The sequence below is a fragment of the Eschrichtius robustus genome, chromosome 1, assembly GCF_028021215.1.
Source record: "Eschrichtius robustus isolate mEscRob2 chromosome 1, mEscRob2.pri, whole genome shotgun sequence".
NCBI classification, from domain to species: domain Eukaryota; kingdom Metazoa; phylum Chordata; class Mammalia; order Artiodactyla; family Eschrichtiidae; genus Eschrichtius; species Eschrichtius robustus.
In genome coordinates this window covers 46184264-46208510 of record NC_090824.1, presented here as the reverse complement: position 1 = coordinate 46208510, position 24247 = coordinate 46184264, and the positions used below count along the sequence as shown (strand labels likewise).

Below are 24247 nucleotides of genomic sequence, written 5' to 3'. Positions count from 1 at the left end.
TACATTAAACAAGATGGACTTAATAGATATTTATACTACATTCCATCCAAAAGCAACAGAATACACTTTCTTCTCAAGGGCTCATGGAACATTCTCCAGGATAGAAGATATCTTGGGTCACAAGTCAAGCCTTGGTAAATTTAAGAAAATTGAAATCATATCAGGTATCTTTTCTGACCACAATGCTATGAGACTAGATATCAATTACAGGAAAAAAACTGTAAAAAATACAAACACATGGAGGTTAAACAATACACTATTAAATAACCAAGAGATCACTGAAGAAATCAAAGAGGAAATCAAAAAATACCTAGAAACAAATGACAATGAAAACACGACGACCCAAAACCTATGGGATGCAGCCAAAGCAGTTCTAAGAGGGAAGTTTATAGCAATGCAATCCTACCTCAAGAAACAAGAAACATCTCAAATAAACAACCTAACCTTACACCTAAAGCAATTAGAGAAAGAAGAACAAAAAAACCCCAAAGTTAGCAGGAGGAAAGAAATCATAAAGATCAGATCAGAAATAAATGAAAAAGAAATGAAGGAAATGATAGCAAATATCAATAAAACTAAAAGCTGGTTCTTTGAGAAGATAAACAAAATTGATAAACCATTAGCCAGGCTCATCAGGAAAAAAAGGGAGAAGACTCAAATCAATAGAGTTAGAAATGAGAAAGGAGAAGTAACAACTGACACTGCAGAAATACAAAGGATCATGAGAGATTACTACAAGCAACTATATGCCAATAAAATGGACAACCTGGAAGGAATGGACAAATTCTTAGAAAAGCACAACCTTCCGAGACTGAACCAGGAAGAAATAGAAAATATAAAGAGACCAATCACAAGCACTGAAATTGAGACTGTGATTAAAAATCTTCCAACAAACAAAAGCCCAGGACCAGATGGCTTCACAGGTGAATTCTATCAAACATTTAGAGAAGAGCTAACCCCTATCCTTCTCAAACTCTTCCAAAATATAGCAGAGGGAGGAACACTCCCAAACTCATTCTACAAGACCACAATCACCCTGATACCAAAACGAGACAAAGATGTCACAAAGAAAGAAAATTACAGGCCAATATCACTGATGAACATAGATGCAAAAATCCTCAACCAAATAGTAGCAAACAGAATCCAACAGCACATTAAAAGGATCATACACCATGATCAAGTGAGGTTTATCCCAGGAATGCAAGGATTCTTCAATATACACAAATCAGTCAATGTGATAAACCAGATTAACAAATTGAAGGAGAAAAACCATAGGATTATCTCACTAGATGCAGAAAAAGCTTTTGACATAATTCAAGACCCATTTATGATAAAAACCTTCCAGAAAGTAGGCATAGAGGGAGCTTACCTCAACATAATAAAGGCCATATATGACAAACTCACAGCCAACATCATTCTCAATGGTGAAAACGGAAACCTTTTCCTCTAAGATCAGGAACAAGACAAGGTTGTCCACTCTCACCACTATTATTCAAAATAATTTTGGAAGTTTTAGCCACAGCAATCAGAGAAGAAAAAGAAATAAAAGGAATCCTAATCAGAAAAGAAGAAGTAAAGCTGTCACTGTTTGCAGATGCCATGATAGTATATATAGAGAATCCTAAAGATGCTACCAGAAAACTACTAGAGCTGATCAATGAATTTGGTAAAGTAGCAGGATACAAAATTAATGCACAGAAATCTCTTGCATATTTATACACTAATGATGAAAAATCTGAAAGAGAAATTAAGGAAACACTCCTTAAAACACAATTACCGCTGCAACAAAAAGAATAAACACCTAGGAATAAACCTACCTAAGGAGACAAAAGACCTGTATGCAGAAAACTATAAGACAATGATGAAAGAAATTAAAGATGATACAAAGAGATGGAGAGATATACCATGTTCTTGGATTGGAAGAATCAACATTGTGAAAATGACTATACTACCCAAAGCAATCTACAGATTCAATGCAATCCCTATCAAAATACCAATGCATTTTTCACAGAACTAGAATAAAAAATTTCACAATTGTATGGAAACACAAAAGACCCTGAATAGCCAAAGCAATCTTGGGAAAGAAAAACGGAGCTGGAGGAATCAGGCTCCCTGACTTCAGACTATACGACAAAGCTGCAGTAATCAAGACAGTATGGTCCTGGCACAAAAACAGAAATATAGATAAATGGAACAGGATAGAAAGCCCAGGGATAAACCCATGCATATATAGTCACCTTATTTTTGATAAAGGAGGCAAGAATATACAGTGGAGCAAAGACAGTCTCTTCAATAAGTGGTGCTGGGTAAACTGGACAGCTACATGTGAAGGAATGAAAGAAGAACACTTCCTAACACCATACACAAAAATAAACTCAAAATGGATTAAAGACCTAAATGTAAGGCCAGACACTATAAAACTCTTAAAGGAAAACATAGGCAGAACACTTTATGACGTAAATCACAGCAAGATCCTTTTTGACCCACCTCCTAGAGAAATGGAAATAAAAACAAAAATAAACAAATGGGACCTAATGAAACTTAACAGCTTTTGCACAGCAAAGGAAAACATAAACAAGATGAAAAGACACCTTCAGAATGGAAGAAAATATTTGCAAATGAAGCAACTGACAAAGGATTAACCTCCAAAATTTACAAGCAGCTCATGCAGCTCAACATCAAAAAAACAAACAACCCAATCTAAAAATGGGCAGAAGACCTAAATAGACATTTCTCCAAAGAAGATATACAGATTGCCAACAAACACATGAAAGGATGCTCAACATCACTAATCATTACAGAAATGCAAATCAAAACTACAATGAGGTATCACCTCACACCAGTCAGAAGGGCCATCATCAAAAAATCTACAAACCATAAATGTTGGAGAGGGTGTGGAGAAAAGGGAACACTCTTGCACTGTTGGTGGGAATGTAAATTGATACAGCAACTATGGAGAACAGTATGGAGGTTCCTTAAAATACTAAAAATAGAACTATCATACAACCCAGCAATCCCACTACTGGGCATATTCCCTGAGACAACCATAATTCAAAAAGAGTCATGTACCAAAATGTTCATTGCAGCTCTATTTACAATAGCCAGGACATGGAAGCAAGCTAAGTGTCCATTGACAGATGAATGGATAAAGAAGATGTGGCACATATATACAATGGAATATTACTCAGCCATAAAAAGAAACGAAATTGAGTTATTTGTAGTGAGGTGGATGGACCTAGAGTCTGTCTTACAGAGTGAAGAGAAAAATACTGTATGCTGACACATATATACGGAATCTAAAAAAAAAAAAAGGGTTCTGAAGAGCCTAGGGGCAGGACAGGAATAAAGACGCAGAAGTAGAGAATGGACTTTAGGGCACCGGGAGGGGGAAGGGTAAGCTGGGACGAAGTGAGAGAGTGGCATGGACATATATACACTACCAAATGTAAAACAGATAGCTAGTGGGAAGCAGCCGCATAGCACAGGGAGATCAGCTCGGTGCTTTGTGACCACCTAGAAGGGTGAGATAGGCAGGGTGGGAGGGAGATGCAAGAGGAAGGAGATATGGGGATATATATGTATAGCTGATTCACTTTGTTATAAAGCAGAAACTAACACACCATTGTAAATCAATTATACTCCAATGAAGGTGTTAAAAAAAAAAAAAAAGCCTGAGCACAGCATATTGGATGGAAGGAACAAAAAGCACAAAGTGAAAAAAGCTTGGGTAGTAGAGGGAGAGAAAAGGCCTATGTGACTAGAAGTGAATAAACGCGAAGGAGCAATGTGGTTGGGGTTGGAGAGAGGGCAAGTGTTGTCATGGGCAGGAGTTAGGATAGTCTTTTGTGCAGTGGGAAGACCTTGGAGAGCCAAAGAAGGGAGGTAACCTTGTCCAAGTTGCAATTTTCAAAGACTGAGGGGGAATGCATCTTGGGGAGGGAGGAAGGGGGCAGAACCAGGGGTTCAGTTTTAGTTGTTAGAAGTTTGAGCTATGATGTCAAGCTTACCTTATTTGTTTTATTTATTTAGTTGAACCTCCAGGCATTTACTCTCCTCTCTCTTTACTGTACCTAGGTCCTTTGGAAACTCTGCAAATCCGCCCCAGGCATAGGACTGAGTCAGTTAGTCAGGTTAGGGGAGGAGGAATAGCTGTCAGATACTTTCCTTGCTCTGAGCGCTTTGTATTTGTGCCAACAGTTAAGCTATTGCGTCTCAGCTGCAAACCCACCCTTCTACGACCGGCTTTGTGATGCTGGGGTGACACTCTGCAAACCACATTTATGCTTTGCCAGGGGGCTCCCTATGAGGCTTTGCAAACTGGAGCAATAGAGGGAAACTGGAAGACAGGAGGAAGGAGGGATTTGCTCCTGCCTGTCTGTTTCCTGTGGGCTTCACGTTGGCTTCCTGTCCCTGTGAGCATCGCCGGAGCCTCGCTTCTTTACCTTGGCAATGGTGGTTGATTCCAGGAGCGGCAGTTGAATCCAGATTGCAGTCCTCCCAACATTTGCCAAACCTGCCTCCTCACCCCCACCTCAGGACGCCAGCCCCAGCCTAGCAACGCCCCCTCCTCAGAGGGCTGAGCGTTCCAGCTCTGAGGGCCCGTCCTCCAAACTTCTAAGTTTTTATAATTCCAACTTCTTCATTTTGTTTCCCTAGCCCTGTGGATGGTAGCTGCTTCCTGCAGTTGCTACCTGTGAGATACCTTCATGTTTTCCTTTCGACTCTTCAGTTACCAACTCTTTATATGCATGATCTCTGATAAAATAATTGGTGTTGTCTCTCTCCTGGCTACTCTAATTGATAGCAATTAGATATTACCTCCTATATACCTGGCTCAGTTTACTATGGTAGACAGAAAACTGAGACCAACTGAGGTTAAATAGCCCATATCACACATCTACTACGTGGTAGAGTTAGGATTTGAATCCAGTTCTGCTTTGTTTTGTTTTGCCTGAAGCTTGTGCTCTCAATCACTAGTCACCTTACTACATTGTATGAAAAGGACATGGTTTTTTTCAACATTGAACTGTGGGTACAATTTTAAATTCTTTCATCATTTTTATTGCTTTTCTTGAACCCATTATCAGACCCAGCATTTCCCAAAACATATCCCAGGCAACATGATACTACAAGACCTAGGAAGAATGTGTTCTGGGCTCAAGTCACTTTAGGACCTGCCATATACTGTACTCTCCAGAAGAGCACAATGAACGTTAGCATAATGAAGGCTCTGAGAAATCTTGCAGTAAAATTTAAATGTATAACCAGGCAGTTTCTCATAAATTTTCTGAATGGGGATATTCCAAGGATGTGGAAAAATGTGGGATTAATCAATATTTAATGTATCCTATGCAACAATAGTACCTGGTAAAGAGAAAGTTGTTGGTGCCAGCAGTCTTGGAATATTCTCATCACAGAGGTTGCTTTAAAGAATATTGGAGAAGGCGAGTCTGATCTTTGTTTAGATTATAGAAATATGACTTTAGACTTGTACATTTAAAAATTTCAGCTATTTAAAACTGTGGACACATTTCAATTGCACTTGCAGTTGGAAAAGATACTGGCAATTCTTTAATCAACAACAAAGGTCAGAATTAGGATTTGATGACTTCTACAAGGAGTAATTTTTACTTTCTTTCTCTCATGCCAATCTGGGACAAGTTATCCCTCTAAAAGGTCTAAGCTCCTACTTTTGTAATCCTGACCTATACAAATCCTATAAATAGGAGTAGTTTTGCAGCACTTACATTTAACCTTTTGACTGTATTTATTTGAAAATGTATCTATGATGCCTTATAAGATGTTTTACTGTAAAAAATTATAATTTAATATTTCACACATTTGTTTATTTTTAAAAAGTGTGAACCCATCTGCATTTGTGTTTGAAATTGTGGTTCAATTGCTTGAATTTATATTTGATTTAAGTACCAGTTAATTGGTTTGGATTATACTCTTTAGAAATCAGTCAAATAGACAGTGTACCTGACTAAACATTCTAAAAACTAGAGGTCACCTTTCTTATCTAACTCCATTCTAGAGAAAGCTGTCTCAAAAGTTTTCTTCATGTAATATTAATCAGCCTTAAAAAGGAATAAAATTCCGATACATGCTGTAATATGGATGAACCTTGAAAACGTTATGCTAAGTGAAAGAAGCCAGACGCAAAAGGACAATACTGTATGAGTCCACTTATATGAGGTACCTAGAACAGACAAATTCATAGAGACAAAAAGTAGAATAGTGGTTAGCAGAGACTGAGGGCAGGGAAGAATGGGGATTTATTGTTTAACAAGCCCAGAAGTTCAGTTTGAGAAGATGGAAAAGATCTGGAAATGGATAGTTAGTGATGGTTGCACAAACAATGTGAATGTACTTAATGCAACTGAATTTTATACTTAAGAGTGGTTAAAAGGGTAAACTTTATGTTATACATATTTTACCAAAATTAAAAAAAAAGACCTTTTCCTTATGGATTCAGCATGTCCATCCAATTCATATTCTTGTTTGACTCCTGAAGAGTAACTAATCACACCTGGTATGGCCTTTGGGTAGTGGCATTCTATTTACCTAAAACTGGGTTTAAGAAGTCTTTTTTTTCTGGAAAAATTCTCTAAATTGAGGAACTGAAGAAAATTTGAAAACTATCCTGAGAGTGGTAAGAACTTCAGTGAAAAGTGAAAGCAGATTCCTCAAGAGTCCCAGTGCTTTACCTGAGGCTCGGCCAGACAGGTTTACCCTGGGCCAGTTATCTGCCACGATCCCGTCAGTATAAAAACGTGCTAGGGGTATAGGAAATTGGTGCTGGCCATTAGCACTCTGCCCTGGGCTAACAGAACACCAGCTTCCTATCTGAATGTGTGCCCCTGCCAACACTGAGATATTTCTGAACTTCTTCTAATGAGATCTGAACTCCAGTTTAGTCTCCCTAAGCCACGGCTCCTGGGCCTCACCCAACTTGCCTTTCACTGTTGCTATCTTAGCAGACCTGACTCCTGATTTAGCCTTCCCACATTCCATCTGTCACCAGTTCTGCAGTTTCTTCCTCCACATCTCTCTCTTCATCCCCTTGAATCCTGATTCAAGCCCTGGCAATACTGTCCTCGGCCTTATTACATGGCTTTTGAGAGGGCATGTCTTTGAAGAAGAATGAAAAAGCATGCTTCTATGTGAGGCAGACCCAAGATGTAAATTAGGCAAATTAACATACTCTAATTTGTACCTACAAAGAAGGAAAACTAATACTTATCAAGTACCTCCTATGTGCCAAGTAATGTGCCAGTTATTTTCAGACCTTATGAGGGCAGGCATTACAATTATTTGTAAATAATATTCTTATCACAAAAACTACTTTACTGTAGCTGTGCATGCTCTTCAAGAAGCACACTAGAGCCCAGTGGCAAATATTACACAGATAGAGTTCTATCTGATGCAGATGCCAGCTTGGCTCACTTTCAATCAGTCTTCAAAGTCCCTCACTCCTGGGCACTTCTGTTCAGTCACCCAAGTCTAATCTTTTTTTTTTTTTTTTTAATTAATTAATTAATGGCTGCGTTGAGTCTCCATTGCTGCTCGCGGGCTTTCTCTAGTCGCAGTGAGCGGGGGCTACTCTTCGTTGCAGTGTGCAGGCTTCTCATTGCGGTGGCTTCTCTTGTTGCGGAGCACGGGCTCTAGGCGTAAGGGCTTTAGTAGTTGTGGCGCTCGGGCTTAGTTGCTCCGCGGCATATAGGATCTTCCCGGACCAGGGCTCGGCGGATTCTTAACCACTGCACCACCAGGGAAGCCCCCAAGTCTAATCTTCTCATAGTCAATTCCTTCTCTGCATCTTGGCCTGAGTAGCCTACTCTTGCCTCCATGCTCATCAGTGGTTCTGCACCTTTACTGAGTACAGAGTACGGAGAAGCACCTGGGCTTGTCTCCATTAACCAAGAAATGGTTTCCCTGCCTGCCAGCCATGTTTCTAGCTCACCTAAATCCCATTCCCCCCAGATTACTGCCTAAGCAACTGTTCTTTGGAAGTTAGAATTTGCTCTAAAACTCCAAGTCATGTGGATATTTAGTACTTGTTAGCCACTTTTTTTTACAAAAAAAATTTATTGGTTATCCATTTAAAATATAGCAGTGTGTACATGTCAATCCCAAAGCCACTTCTTTTTTTTTTTAAATCCTGGCACTTTTTTTTTTTTTTTTAATTTATTTATTTTTGGCTGTGTTGGGTCTTCATTTCTGTGCGAGGGCTCTCTCCAGTTGCGGCAAGCGGGGGCCACCCTTCATCGCGGTGCGCGGGCCTCTCACTATCGCGGCCTCTCCCGTTGCGGAGCACAGGCTCCAGACGCGCAGGCTCAGCAATTGTGGCTCACGGGCCCAGTTGCTCCGCGGCATGTGGGATCTTCCCAGACCGGGGCTCGAACCCGTGTCCCCTGCACTAGCAGGCAGACTCTCAACCACTGCGCCACCAGGGAAGCCCCGCCACTTCTTAATTATCCATAAAAACTGGGTAAAGGTTCGAATAGGAAAGTCCATATTTAAGACAAAAATATATATTTAGTTGATAGTATTACTTTCCTTCCTTCAGTCCTGACTTCACTCTGTGAGGAATAGTGAAGCAGCATCACTGGGTTTTATCTCCACTCCCTTTCCAGTCAGGGAAAAGGCCCAGAGGTGAGGGAAATCACAAGTATTGTGAACCCACAAAAACAAGGCAGGCTGGCAACTCATGAGTCATGCTCCTCTTTGTATTTTTTTAAAAATAGCTCAAAAATTAGCTAAATCAAGATCATTTCTTAGGTCACAGGCTGCTGTAAGAAGTACACTTTTCCAGTAGGTGGCAGTATTTTCTTTCTTCAGTTTAAGCAGAATTCAATTTGCCTCAAGGTTTTGTTGTTTTCGTTTCTTAGTTTTACTATTCGCTTAGTAAACTGCAGGTGACAATAAATAAGTTAATGAAACTGATTTTTTTTCACTTTCTTTTAAAAAATCACTCTTGGAGGCTTCCAAAATCCCCAGGTGGGGAACTTCTGCTTTGGCTGCTGTTGATAGCAAGGTATACACTGAGATAGACCATGCTCTAAGCCTTCTCCCCATTTCTTGATAGAAGTTATTACTAAGTACTAGCTAATGATAATGATGTTTTGGAGAAAATATTTCAAGATTTCCTGCCTCTGTAATAATAAAACAAAACAAAATTAAAACACTGAATCTAGAATTGTTTTTAGGGCAAAATATTCATTAAATTATGCAGATACCTTTCCTGGCTGGTTAATGATGAGCTTAAGAAAATTATTCACACACCCTATTTTAATGGTAACACCTACATTTTTGCAGCTCCACAAGACCTTTCAATACTCCAACAGATGGTTAGGTGCTGTCACATGTCTCACAGGAACTAAGCGGTGCAGAAACTAGGTTTGAGGACGGAAGGAAGAAATGATTGAAAATCCAGGAACATATGCTGGAGTTAAAGAAGGAAGTGGTAAATCAGTGGAATAATATCTCAGATACTTTATCTTCAGAAATACTGTATTAGCCAGAGTAGGGAAGGCAGGATTTGAAGCATAGGTTTCACTAATTTATCAGAAGTACTCTTATAAAGAGTATTTCTCCTCAAGTTGCTGGAGAAATGTTCCAGGTCTCACTGTTCACTGAAAACACAGAGACAGCCTGGATTTGGTCATCAAGTCCTCCTGTGAATATTCGATTACTATTAGAAGGCACAGCGATTGTTACGTTTTAGAGTATTTTTAACCAATCCTTTACTTTCGAGACTACCCGAGGGCACTTTCCCAGCCCTCCCTTAACTGCTTGGCCTCGGCGCTGCACCTCCACCCCCAACCTCTTGTGCGCGGCGAAGACCTCTGAAGCCCCCTGCCCGGCCTCGTGCACTCTGCAGGGCCAGATAAAGGCTGCCCAGCCCCGCGACTCAGACGCGCTGACAGGTGGCCTCGCCCGCCTCCCTGCCGCCTGGGGCGACGCTCCTCTCCGCTCCAGGCCCGCAGCCGGAGCCGCAGCCGCAGCCCGGACGCCAGGTGTAGCTCCCCGGCTGGCCCCAGAAGTCAGGCGGCTTCCCCAGGGGAGAGAAAGGCCGGAGAGGGGTGTGGGGCTAGCCGCGAGGCCGCCCACAGGAGCAAAGGGCAACCAAGGTCCGACCCGGGCGAGGGGTGAGCAGCCCGGGAACTTCTCGCGCTCCTCGGACCCGGGCCGTCCGGCGTCCAGGCACTTCCAGCACTGCGTACCGCCCCTCGGCTTCCTCCGCCCTTCGCGTCCTCGACCCCCGGAACCCGTCCACGCTTCCAGCGCCCTTGACCCCAGGTCTCTGTCACCCCCGGGCCCCAGTTGGGCCGAGGGGTCACCCGAGTCGGGGAACCACATTCCCAAGGACGAGGAGCCGGTGGCAGCACCGTCCCCGCTCAAGCGCCCTCTGGGTCCCCTCCGGCCCGCACTCCGGCGTCTCGAGCACCCCGGCCCCTCCGGAACACGCAGGCAGCAGAGGGCAGGCATTCACTTGGACCCCTCCCCTTCCCCAAACTTCTTCCCTCCGCCCGGCCGTTCCTCCAACCCGACCCCTCTGCGCCATCAGGCTCCTCCCTCTCCGCTCCCCTCCCCTTTTCTGGTCCCCACTGAGGAATCCGCCCGCCCCCACACCCCCGCCGCAGGCCGGGCCCGGGGATCCTCCCCCGACTCCCCCCGCTTGCCGCCGCTGCCGCCGCCGCCCGGGTTCCTCTCCCCCCCTCTCGGGCGCTCCCTGCCAAGCCCATGATGTAATGGTGTATGTTAATCAGTAGCATGTGGGGAGCTCCGGCTCGGGCGGCTCAGTCCTCCGCGAGCCGACACTGGAGGCAGCAGGAGCGGCGGCGGCGGCGGCCCGGACCCGCAGCGCCGCACTCTCTCAGCGCCGCCCGCTCCGACGGCATGGCCCGCAGCCCGCGCTCCGGGCGCCCCCAACCTCGCTGAGAGCCGCTGCGGTCCCGGACCCGCGCTTGGGGCCGCGAGCCGCCAGGATGAGCCTCTCCCAGGTGAGCGCCCTCTCTCTTTTGCCTCAGGCATGGGGCCCGTGGGTTACTGGGTCCCCTTTCCGGAGGGGAGAAGTTCTGGGAGCCGGGAAGTTCTGAGAGCCGGGAAACAGGGTGCCGGGAGCGAGCCGCCCCTCGCAGGCTGGCTGAGTCGCTGGGCTCTCTTCGCCGCCCGCTGGCTGCCACCCGAACAGGGTTAGGACTGGGGGAGCCCCCGAAACCGAACTTTTCTTCTTTGCGGTCCTTTAGGGGCGTGTGCGGGCGGCGCGGAGCCGCAGTTCCCGCGGAGCCGCCCTGCCCGCCGGGGGAGGCAGTGCTGTAGGCTCGGCTGTCTCCGCGCTCGGCGTTCGCCCGTAGCCGTGCTGCCTTCGGCCTGGGACGCGCGGGCGAGGCGGTGGGCCGGACAGACCCGCCCGTAGGCGGCGGCAGCGGGGGCAGGATGCCTACAGCACACACACGCGTACACACTCACATACACACAGACGCACACGCACGCACACATCTGATCGCTCAGGGCGAAGCAGGCCCTCGGAGCCCTCCCGGGTGGGCTGGAGCGGCGCGGCGCGGGGTAGCCGGGGCTCCGGCTGCGCCTCCGCCCGCTGGACGCTGAGCTTTGGGTGGGGAGAGTTTATTTTTGTCTCGAGCTGTTGCCGCGGCTGCTCACGGCCTAAATCCAGAGGGGCGCCTGGCGGTGGAGATGCTGGCTGTTGCTGTAGATGGAGCTGCAGCCGTTCGGCTGCTTCTCCGGGAGGAGGAGGTGGCGAAGGAGGAGGAGGGAGAGGAGGAGGAGGAGGAGGAAGGAACTCGGGCTGCTGCTGCCTCCGCCTCTGCTTTGCATTAGCCCCCACCCCCACCCCCGCGCCCCTCCGCAGCCGCATTGCAAGTTTTCTGCGCGAGAAAGATCTGTTGCTGGTGCGGGCGTTTGCAGGCACAGTCCCCGAGGCCACCCCGGGTGGGGTGTGTGGGGGGCACTAGCGGTTCGCAGCGGCAGCAACAGGGAGCCGGGCGGTCTCCTCACGCACCTGGGAAGGAGGCTTCTTGCCTTTCCCAGAACGGGAATAGCTCCTCTCCAGCATCCGGCTGCGGAGGGGGCGGCCGGAATTTGGGGGACCAAACCCCCCGCGGGGCGCCCCCCTCCACCCCCTCTAATGCACTCGTTTCCCGGGCGCGCTCCCTCGCTGGCCGAGGTCTCACTGCAGCCTTTTCTCTCCTTCCAGTGGTGATCGCCACTCGGGAATGCGGGTGTGAAGGGTCCGAGCTGCCGCCCAGCGGGGGAGAGACCCCGGGACGCCGGAAATCACCATCCCGAAGCTGCGAGAAGAAGGCGGGGGGAAAGAGAGCATTCTTCAGTTGGTGTGCCTTGTGGGGAAAAAAAATTTTTTTTAATCGTAATTTAAAAAAAAACAACAAAAAACATTTCCGTGCTACTGTCTGTCATCATCTCTGGGGAAATCAGCCAGAACCACCAGAACGTAACTGAAACCAGACGAGAGAGGCAGGAGCCGAGGCAGTACCTGCAGCGTCCGGGCACCAGAGCCACCTCGGAACGGGAACGCGTCTCCGGCGGCCGCTGGGCTGCGGCTCCGCCAAACTTTGGGGCGGGCGGGGCGGGCTGGGGCTCGGAGGGGGCTTTGTAGACCGAGGGCCGCCCCCTAACCATGATGTTTCGCGACCAGGTCGGGGTGCTGGCGGGCTGGTTTAAGGGCTGGAACGAGTGCGAGCAGACTGTTGCGCTGCTGTCGCTGCTCAAGCGCGTGAGCCAGACCCAGGCCCGCTTCCTCCAGCTCTGCCTGGAGCACTCGCTGGCCGACTGCACCGAGCTGCACGTCCTCGAAGGCGAGGCCAACAGTCCCGGTAAGTGCGCGGCCGCCGCCGTCCCGCTGTCCTGTCCACCGCCCCCCCCCCCCCGCCCCTTCCCAGCCTCGGGCCTGGCCCCGCCCCCCGACCGCTGGTCCGTGGCGACAGAACCTCGAGGCCTCCGGGTCCTTGGCGTCTCCCGCCACCGGCCCCCGCCCCAGGCCCTGCCACCCACTAACCTCCGCTGGCCGCTTCGTTTTTTTTGCCCACTGTCAACTCCCTCAGTCCATTCCGTGTGGTAGCTACGGTAGCATGAATGATTGATTTTTCTCTCATGCAGTTTCCTGGGAAATAAGTAAGTCAGGTCACGTAGAGTCTGGATTTTCTGGGCTCTTCCCCCCCACCACCCCCTTTCTTCTTCTCTTGGGCAACGTGGCTCTCTGGATTTCAGCAACACATGAAGAAGCCTGGGACTGCCCTTCAGAAGACAAGCTTTGATGAGGCTGTATGAGGAATACATGAAAATCCAATTTTATTATTCATTTTTCCCCACGGATATTCCAATTTTAGAGGTCTGTCTTCAGAATAATTTGTAGGTGATGCTATAGACTATTAAAATATTTGCAGTTCGTATACTACGTGGCTATACTTAACTATCACGACAGTATTTATATTGATATACATCTTGTGGAAAGGGTCTCATAGGGAGCAGGCATGAATCAGGGTCCTTAATGCTTTTGTCAGGAAACTTTACTGAACATAACAGAATTGTTTCCTATTACCCTGCTAGTGTATTTACAGACACCTCGACTAGCATAGAAAGTGAATGTACTGAAAGGTTCAGCAGTTTGCTGTTTGCTAGCATGGGTGGTGACAGACTGAAATTATATCTGGGCCTGAGGGTGGGAGGTGAGGATGGGGGATGGGGAAAGGTCTGTTGGTTGTAATTTTGGATGGGGAAAATTCTTTAGTTCATGCTGCAGCAGGAGGGTGAACAGAGCCCCCAGTGTTTACACAGAGAAAAGAATGCAGGGTCCTCTTCCAGCTGTTCCATGTTAGAGCCGCCAGCCTGCAAGACTCAGCAGAGGGCTGGGCTGCCATTTGATGGCAGGGTCCAGTCCAGGGCAGCAGGGCCTGGGAGACACGAAAGTGAGCGTGCCGGCAGGGCAGCAAGAGGAGGGCTGGCCTGCTTCTCACTCCTCCTCCCTGGTGTGGTGCTCATGGTGCTGCAAGCACTAGGATGGGATGTTTCCATATATAGAATCATAGGCTGGCAGTGACTGCTGGAAATCCTCAGTCCTTCTCCTGACCAGAGAGGACTGCACCCAGAGGATCCGGTGCTGCCTAGTATGGTGGGCCATCCTGAGGGAGATCCCACAGGTCCCACTGGGATTCAGCCTGAGCCTAACAGCCCACCCTGTTGGTTACTCACCAGGGTGGCAGTGGCAGGGCCCCCTTCCCTTTCAGTTCTGTGTTTATAAATAGCTGAAGGGCCAGTCTCCTTCATAAGGGTGTGGAAACATAACTAGGATAACCGATGACCTGCTCTCTTTACTTCCATTCTTTTTTTTTTTTTTTTTTTAATATTTATTTATTTATTTATTTGGCTGCGCCGGGTCTTAGTTGCCTCACAGGGGATCTTTGTTGCTGCGTGCGGGATCTTATTTAGTTGTGGCATGCGGGATCTAGTTCCCTGACCAGGGATCGAACCCCGCCCCCCTGCACTGGGAGCTTGGAGTCTTAACCACTGGACCATCAGGAAGTCCCTCTTTACTTCCATTCTTAATGTGACAGGGTAGCCTGGATCACCTGCTTGATTTTGCTTTTACAGGTTTGACAAGCAAGGTTATATAAACTTTTGTGTTTTATAGAATGCACAGAATTTAAGTACAGTGATTTATGTTGAATGCTTGACCTCAGTGCTTGTAGGGGCTGTTTAAAACAATGATAATTAATACTCAGGTTACTCAAATGTTAGAGCAACATTTTTTCCCTTTGAGTAAAGGAGAAGACTTTTCCCAACATAGCAGCCATCCGTTTAGTAAGTGAAGCCATTAGATGTATGGAATTAAGAAGAAGTTGCTTAGCTTAAAAATCTTTTAATTTAATAAACCAAGAAAATAATTGACCCTCTGTGAGTTTAAAAACATCATTTGGTTATTGTTCCCCTCAAAAAAACTTTTTTAACCATACTTATTTGTGTAAGCTGCCTACCTGTTCATGATGCTAAATGCTGTAGATATATGAAACCATAACCATTATGTAAGATAGGGACCATTTTCCAGTTTCTGGATTAATCTTTCAACCTGGATATTTTGCTTCCTTGGAAACTTTGCACTTGTTTTGTTATGTGGCCAGGACAGAAATTTATTAGTGAGGTCATGTGGTGGTTTGGTTTACTTCTGCATTAAGGGATCATAAGGAACATCAAGATTTGTCGTAGAATGCCTGTCTGGGGCACAGCTCTCTTACGTATCTGGAACCTAGCCAAGAACCAGGAAAGGGGCAAAAACGCCTACTCAGCATTGGAATAGATGGCGTAAAGTCTGGGAGAATACTTCAGATGCTCTTTCAGAACTTACTCTTACTTTAGATAACAATCCTAACTTTTTTTATTTGAAAAATGATCCATAGAATATATGGAGTAGCACATTTAGAATGGGGTGAGGAGTTGCTGTAACCAGTGGTGAAAAGTGACCCCTGACAGCTTGACAACTAGGGAAGAAACAGAAAAATTATAACTTTAGATACAAGAGTTGGGAACAAAAGCCCTGAAGGTTTGGGAATATTAAGGTAGGAACCCTCAATCGGACTTGCAGACATTACTTTGTAATAACATAAATCCATAATTGCCATTTACCATTAATGAGAGTGAACTACCAAAAAAGATAAATTTTAAAATACACTCTTTGAGAAGAGAGGGAAATATGCCATAAACATTGGAAATATTAACACTCAAGGTAATTAACCTCCAGAGCTCTTTTGGCATGTGAAGCTATTACCCATTCAGAAAACTAGGCTGTTTAGAATGACTCATTCCTTGGCTGGCTGAGGTTTCCTATACCAAAATCATCATGTGTGACTTTATTTTGTAATCATCAATTAAACAAACACATATTTCTTCTGGTGTTCAGAGATTTTAAAACTTGGTGCATGAGAAAGAAATTCATATCTGGGGCTTGACCTCAGTATAACAACAAAAAAATTACTAATAGTGCAAACCTGGCTCTGTTTTCTACAGGACTAACTTTAAATAGATAATCCTTCACATTAAACATGGTTTATTTGAGATCCATGGGATATATTTTGATACTAACTTTTTGTTCTCTTAAATTTAGCATTTATTGAGATTCTAGTGGTTCACTGGTTCATCCTTTGCCTCAGGTTCGTGGTCATCTGAGATCCAAAGAACATGGTTGAGTTAGTCCTTGTGGATTTGTGTGTGTGTTGTGTGTGTGTGTGTGTGTTTCACTCCAGGTTTGGTCAGTGGGTACTGGTCATGATCAGATCTCTAAAGTAGAGGCTTGTTTCCAGAACTCTCATAACCTTAGATACGTGCCCTTCAGCTACCAGCCCAGGTTAACATTGAGATTTCTGGCCAGTCTCAGTTTGTAGCTGTCTGTTTTTGGTGCTAAAATGTCATTTGATACCTAAAAATGGAACCCGCTGACTTTACTTGGAAATCTTCAAAGAAAGATGGATTGTGTGGCACTAGTTTAGGGCTTTTGTCATTTGAACTTGAAATATTTTTTCCAATGGAGATAGTGTAATAAGTGGAGATTCACAAGTGAATCCACAAATTTATTAATTCACAAAACAGTGCATATTTTGTGGGGAAATTGCGTATGTTTGTAGTAAATAAATGGCAAAGAGATTGTTACTCTACTTATAATTAAATACAAGAGAAAGGATTATCTGAAATGGTGGTGTTAAAGACAAAATTAATTGTGGAGATTAAAAAGGGCTTGTGGGTATATTTACTCTCATTAGAGGGCAAAGATGTGGGTCCTATGTTTTTATGATTTTTGGTTTCCATGGTATAGGTATGCCATACCTTAGTTGATTTTTTAGATCATAAATTGAGTAAAAGGAAAGCAGAAGAGTATAGGCTTTCCTGATGATATTTCCTGGATAAGATCTTGTTTGTAGTTCTTTCTTTCGCTTTTTCTTTTTTTTTTTTAACATCTTTATTGTAGTATAATTGCTTTACAATGGTGTGTTAGTTTCTGCTTTATAACAAAGTGATTCAGCTATACATATACATATATCCCCATATCTCCTCCCTCTTGTGTCTCCCTCCTACCCTCACCATCCCACCCCTCTAGGTGGTCACAAAGCACCGAGCTGATCTCCCTGTGCTATGTGGCTGCTTCCCACTAGCTATCTATTTTACATTTGGTAGTGTATATATGCCCATGCGACTCTCACTTTGTCCCACCTAACCCTTCCCCCTCCCAGTGTCCTCAAGTCCATTCTCTACGTCTGCGTCTTTATTCCTCTCCTGCCCCTAGGTTCTACAGACCCATTTTTTTCCGCTAGATTCCATATGTATGTGTTAGCATACGGTATTTGTTTTTCTCTTTCTGACTTACTTCACTCTGTATGACAGACTCCAGGTCCATCCACCTCACTACAAATAACTCAATTTTGTTTCTTTTTATGGCTGAGTAATATTCCATTGTATATATGTGCCACATCTTCTTTATCCATTCATTTGTCAGTGGACACTTAGGTTGCTTCCATGTCCTGGCTGTTGTAAATAAGCTGCAATGAACATTGTGGTACATGACTCTTTTTGAATTATGGTTTTCTCAGGGTATATGCCCAGTAGTGGGATTGCTGGATCGAATGGTAGTTCTATTTTTAGTTTCTTAAGGAACCTCCATACTGTTCTCCGTAGTGGTTGTATCAATTTACATTCCCACCAACAGTGCAAGAAGGTTCCCTTTTCTCCACACCCTCTCCAGCATTTATGGTTTGTAGATTTTTTGATGATGGCCATTCTGACTATGTGAGGAGATACCTCACTGTAGTTTTGATTTGCATTTCTGTAATGATTAGTGATGTTGAGCATCCTTTCATGTGTTTGTTGGCAATCTGTATATCTTCTTTGGAGAAATGTCTATTTAAGTTTTCTGCCCATTTTTGGATTGGGTTGTTTGTTTTTTTGATATTGAGCTGCATGAGCTGTTTGTAAATTTTTTCTTTCTCAGGATTGCTTTGGCTATTTGGGGTCTTTTGTGTTTCCATACAAATTGTGAAATTTTTTGTTCTAGTTCTGTGAAAAATGCCGTTGGTAGTTTGATACGGATTGCATTGAATCTGTAGATTGCTTTGGGTAGTGTAGTCATTTTCACAATGTTGATTCTTCCAATCCAAGAACATGGTATATCTCTCCATCTATTTGTATCATCTTTAATTTCTTTCATCAGTGTCTTATAATTTTCTGCATACAGGTCTTTTGTCTCCTTAGGTAGGTTTATTTCTAGGTATTTTATTCTTTTTGTTGCAATGGTAAATGGGAGTGTTTCCTTAATTTCTCTCTCACATTTTTCATCGTTAGTGTATAGGAATGCAAGAGATTTCTGTGCATTAATTTTGTATCCTGCAACTTTACCAAATTCATTGATTAGCTTTAGTAGTTTTCTGGTAGCATCTTTACGTTTCTCTATGTATAGTGTCATGTCATCTGCAAACAGTGACAGCTTTACTTCTTCTTTTCCTATTAGGATTCCTTTTATTTCTTTTTCTTCTCTGATTGCTGTGGCTAAAACTTCCAAAACTATTTTGAATAATAGTGGTGAGAGTGGAAAGCCTTGTCTTGTTCCTGATCTTAGAGGAAATGGTTTCAGTTTTTCATCATTGAGAATTATGTTGGCTGTGGGTTTGTCATATATGGCCTTTATTATGTTGAGGTAAGTTCCCTCTATGCCTACTTTCTGGAGGGTTTTTATCATAAATGGGTGTTGAATTTTGTCAAAAGCTTTTTCTGAATCTGTTGAGATGATCATATGGTTTATCTCCTTCAATTTGTTAATATGGTTTATCACATTGATTGATTTGCATATATTGAAGAATCCTTGCATTCCTGGGATAAACTCCACTTGATCATGGTGTATGATCCTTTTAATGTGCTGTTGGATTCTGTTGCTAATGTTTTGTTGAGGATATTTGCATCTATGTTCATTAGTGATATTAGCATGTAGTTTTCTTTCTTTGTGACATCTTTGTCTGGTTTTGATATCAGGGTGATGGTGGCCTCATAGAATGAGTTTGGAAGTGTTCCTCCCTCTGCTATACTTTGGAAGAGTTTGAGAAGGATAGGTGTTAGCTCTTCTTTAAATGTTTGATATAATTCGCCTGTGAAGCCATCTGGTCCTGGGCTTATGTTTGTTGGAAGATTTTTAATCACAGTCTCAATTTCAGTGCTTGTGATTGGTCTGTTTATATTTTCTGTTTCTTCCTGGTTCAGTCTCGGAAGGTTGTGCTTCTCTAAGAATTTGTCCATTTCTTCTTGGTTGTCCATTTTATTGGCATATAGTTGCTTGTAGTAATCTCTCATGATCTTTGGTATTTCTGCAGTGTCAGTTGTTACTTCTCCTTTTTCATTTCTAATTCTATTGATTTGAGTCTGCTCCCTTGTTTTCCTGATGAGCCTGGCTAATGGTTTATCAATTTTGTTTATCTTATCAAAGAACAAGCTTTTAGTTTTATTGATCTTTGCTATTGTTTCCTTCATTTCTTTTTCATTTATTTCTGATCTGATCTTTATGGTTTCTTTCATTCAGCTAACTTTGGGGGTTTTTTTCCTTCTTTCTCTAATTGCTTTAGGTGTAAGGTTAGGTTGTTTATTTGAGATATTTCTTGTTTCTTGAGGTAGGATTGTATTGCTATAAACTTCCCTCTTAGAACTGCTTTGGCTGCATCCCATAGGTTTTGGGTCCTCGTGTTTTCCTTGTCATTTGTTTCTAGGTATTTTTTGATTTCCTCTTTGATTTCTTTAGTGATCTCTTGGTTATTAAGTAGTATATTGTTTAGCCTCCATGAGTTTGTATTTTTTACAGATTTTTTCCTGTAATTGATATCTAGTCTCATAGCGTTGTGGTCAGAAAAGATATTTGATACGATTTCGGTTTTCTTATATTTACCAAGGCTTGATTTGTGACCCAAGATATGATCTATCCTGGAGAATGTTCCATGAGCCCTTGAGAAGAAAGTATGTTCTGTTGTTTTTGGATGGAATGTCCTATAAATATCAATTAAGTCCATCTTGTTTCATGTATCATTTAAAGTTTCTGTTTCCTTATTTATTTTCATTTTGGATGATCTGTCCATTGGTAAAAGTGGGAGGTTAAAGTCCACTAGTATGATTGTGTTACTGTCGATTTCCCCTTTTATGGCTGTTAGCATTTGCCTTATGTATTGAGGTGCTCCTGTGTTGGGTGCCTAAATATTTACAATTGTTATATCTTCTTCTTGGATTGACCCCTTGATCATTTTGTAGTGTTCTTCTTTGTCTCTTGTAATAGTCTTTATTTTAAAGTCTATTTTTTCTGATATGAGAATTGCTACTCCAGCTTTCTTTTGATTTCAATTTGCATGGAATATCTTTTTCCATCCCCTCACTTTCAATCTGTATGTGTCCCTAAGTCTGAAGTGGGTCTCTTGTAGACAGCATATATATGGGTCTTTGGGTTTGTTATTGTAGGTCTTTTCCTTTTCTTGAGTTTCCTGCCTAGAGAAGTTCCTTTAGCATTTGTTGTAAAGCTGGTTTGGTGGTGCTGAATTCTCTTAGCTTTTGCTTGTCTGTAAAGGTTTTACATCTGAATGAGATCCTTCCTGGGTAGAGTAATATTGCTTGTAGTTTTTTCCCTTTCATCACTTTAAATATGTCCTGTCACTCCCTTCTGGCTTGCAGAGTTTCTGCTGAAAGATCAGCTGTTAACCTTATGGATATTCCCTGGTATGTTATTTGTTGTTTTTCCATTGGTGCTTTTAGTATTTTTTCTTTGTATTTAATTTTTGATAGTTTGATATGTGTCTTGGTGTGTTTCTCCTTGGATATTTCCTGTATGGGACTCTCTGCGCTTCCTGGACTAGATTGACTATTTCCTTTCCTATATTAGGGAAGTTTTCAACTATAATCTCTTCAAATATTTTCTCAGTCACTTTCTTTTTCTCTTCTTCTTCTGGGACCCCTATAAGTTGAATGTTGGTGCATTTAATGTTGTCCCAGAGGTCTCTGAGACTGTCCTCAATTCTTTTCATTCTTTTTTCGCTATTCTGCTCTGCGATAGTTATTTCCACTATTTTATCCTCCAGGTCACTTATCCATTCTTCTGCCTCAGTAATTGTGCTATTGATTCCTTCTAGAGAATTTTTAATTTCATATATTGTGTTGTTCATCATTGTTTGTTTGCTCTTTAGTTCTTCTAGGTCCTTGTTAAGTGTTTCTTGTATTTTCTCCATTCTATTTCCAAGATTTTGGATCATCTTTACTATCATTACTTTGAATTCCTTTTCAGGTAGACTGCCTATTTCCTCTTCATTTGTTTGGTCTGGTGGGTTTTTACCTTGCTCCTTCATCTGCTGTGTGTTTCTCTGTCTTCTCATTTTACTTCACTTACTGTGTTTGGGGTCTCCTTTTCACAGGCTGCAGGTTCATAGTTTCCGTTGTTTTCGGTGTCTGCCCCCAGTGGCTAAGGTTGGTTCAGTGAGTTGTGTAGCCTTCCTGGTGGAGGGGACTAGTGCCTGTGGTCTGGTGGATGAGGCTGGATCTTGTCTTTCTGGTGGGCAGGACCGCATCCAGTGGTGTGTTTTGGGGTGTTTGTGACCTTATTATGATTTTAGGCAGCCTCTCTGCTAATGGGTGGGGTTGTGTTCCTGTCTTGCTAGTTGTTTGGCATAGAGTGTTCAGCACTGTAGCTTGCTGGTCATTGAGTGGAGCTGGGTATTTGTGTTGAGATGGAGATCTCTGGGAGAGCTTTTGCCGTTTGATATTACATGGAGCTGGGAGGTCTCTGGTGGACCAATGTCCTGAACTCGGCTCTCCCACCTCAGAGGCACAGGCCTGACACCCGGCCATAGCACCAAGACCCTGTCAGCCACACGGCCTTTGCTTTCTTCTGCCAGTTTTCCCCAGGATTCTGCAGGCTCTGGAACGAGTGGGATGTCCCAGCTGATCTTATCCTGGCCACCAGAAGGTCATGAAGAGGCAGAAAAATAGTTTTCCTTCTTCTATTTTTAGTGAGTGCTTGGCCGAGAACCCTTTTTCTCTAGGGCACCTCATAAATGGAAAAGCTTATCCAGGTTAAAAGTTCTTGCTGTGGCCGCTGTAATTCACGATTATCTTAGGTAAGGTTAACCCACTTGTTCGGCCTTAAAACAAAATTTATTCATCTGATGCCTCACGCTGAGCACAGTCTAGCTTCAGTCCGGCCCAGTCTCCTTTCACTTTTTCATTCAACAAACATTTACTGACTGCCTACTACTTTCCCGGCCCTGTGTTATGCAGTGGGAATACAAAGGTAATTTACTGTATTCCAATGCCTGGTGCATGGATACCCAGTGTTGAGTAAATGACTAATACCGTATCACAGGTACAGAAACATAGATATAGGAATAAAAAGGGTAGGGGAGAGGTTCTGGGAGCATTGTGAATGTACAGCTAATTGCCTGGAGGAGTCAGGGAAGCCTCCGTTGCAGAGGAGATATATTTGAGTTTTGAAGGGTGAATAGGAGTTGGTTCAGTATGTAAAAAGGATTGTAGAGAGCAGGCTTGAAGGTGTTTTCCAAGCAGAAGAGATAGCATTTATAAAAACATTGTCTTGGGCTTCCCTGGTGGCGCAGTGGTTGAGAATCTGCCTGCTAATGCAGGGGACACGGGTTCGAGCCCTGGTCTGGGAAGATCCCACATGCCGTGGAGCAACTGGGCCCGTGAGCCACAACTGCTGAGCCTGCGCGTCTGGAGCCTGTGCCCTGCAACGGGGGGGGCCGTGATAGTGAGAGGCCCGCGCACCGCGATGAAGAGTGGCCCCCGCACCACGATGAAGAGTGGCCCCCGCTTGCCGCAACTAGAGAAAGCCCTCGCACGAAACGAAGCCCCAGCACAGCTAAAAATAAATAAATAAATAAATAAATAAATAAATAAATAAATAAATAAATAGAGTAGCTATTAATTTAAAAAAAAAACATTGTCTTATGAAAGGGCCTTGTTGTGTGCAAGAAATAATGAGTTCAGAGTGGCTCAAAGGGTGTAGAATGCTGGGATATAAGAGAGAGAAGTTAAAACAGAAGTCATGTGTGTGCAGGACTTTGCTAGCTAAGGAATTTGGCTTAATCCTGCAGAGATGATAGAGAACCCAAGAAGACTTTTAGGCAGGGGTGTTCTGAGAATGAGGAGGGAAGAAGAAGGAAGTTAAAAGATGAAAGGGGTGTGTGTGTGTGTGTCTGTGTACACTTTTGGGAAAGCTTTGTAATATATGCATGATTCTCTGAGAGGCAAAAATGGGAGAAATGAGGCAAAGTTTGGTTCAGACAATTTCCATTTTGGCCACATGGTGGCATCATCAGCCCAAGGCAGCTTTGTTGCTCCAGCATTGCTGTATGGGGGAGAAGGAAAGACTGAGATAGAGAGGAAAAGAAGGTATTACCAGGTGACCATTTATTTATATCCATAGGAGGGGATATGTCTAGAGGATTCTTAGAGTATGGATTTTGAATTGGGCTAGTCACTTGATTTCTGAGCCTTAGTTTTCTCATCTGTAGAATGGGACTAATGAAACCTTGTTATTGGCTGGAAGCTACTTGTTAACAATCCAGTAAGGACCTATTCTGTCCCCCAGGTTTAAATTTGCCTCTAATTAATATGAAATTTATGTAACTAATGTTTTCCTAAATGATAGGGCATCTTTTTTAAAAAAATTATTTATTTTTGGTCGCATTGGGTCTTCATTGCTGCGAGCGGGCTTTCTCTAGTTGCGGTGATTGGGGGCTACTCTCCATTGTGGTGCTTGGGCTTCTCATTGCAGTGGCATCTCTTGTTGCGGAGCACGGGCTCTAGGCACGCGGCCTTTAGTAGTTGTGGCATGCGGGCTCAGTAGTTGTGGCTTGTGGGCTCTAGAGCACAGGCTCAGTAGTTGTGGCGTACGGGCTTACTTGCTCCACGGCATGTCGGATCTTCCCGGACCAGGGCTTGAACCCATGTCCCCTGCACTGGCAGGCGGATTCTTAACCACTGCGCCACCAGGGAAGTCCTGATAGGGCATCTTTTATTTAAAGGATTATCCGGAAGAGATTGAAGATGACTTGGAACCTGAAAAGATATGAGTCTACTTTGCTCCACCTTCTATATTTTAGCTGTATTACTCTATTTTAAATCATGTTGAGTCCTAAAAAACACAGCCCTGACCCAGTTTTCCCAAGTAACTTGTCAACACTTTTTA

At 43.9% G+C, this 24247-nt stretch overlaps 1 protein-coding gene across 5 annotated transcripts in view; it reads left to right on the top strand.

Moving 5' to 3' along the window:
• Window positions 1–10709: 10709 nt before the first annotated feature.
• Window positions 10710–24247, top strand: part of SAMD4A (sterile alpha motif domain containing 4A) — a 224660-nt gene continuing 211122 nt past the window's right edge. The window contains exons 1-2 of one of the 5 annotated variants that reach the window (XM_068545268.1): window positions 10710–11009; window positions 12224–12860. In XM_068545268.1, coding sequence (XP_068401369.1) covers window positions 12665–12860 — 196 coding nt within the window. In that variant the 5' untranslated portion in view covers window positions 10710–11009; window positions 12224–12664. Of the gene's footprint in view, window positions 11010–11526; window positions 11624–12223; window positions 12861–24247 lie in introns of those variants that run through there. The other 4 variants (XM_068545287.1, XM_068545305.1, XM_068545313.1 and 1 more) reach the window with 4 other exon arrangements.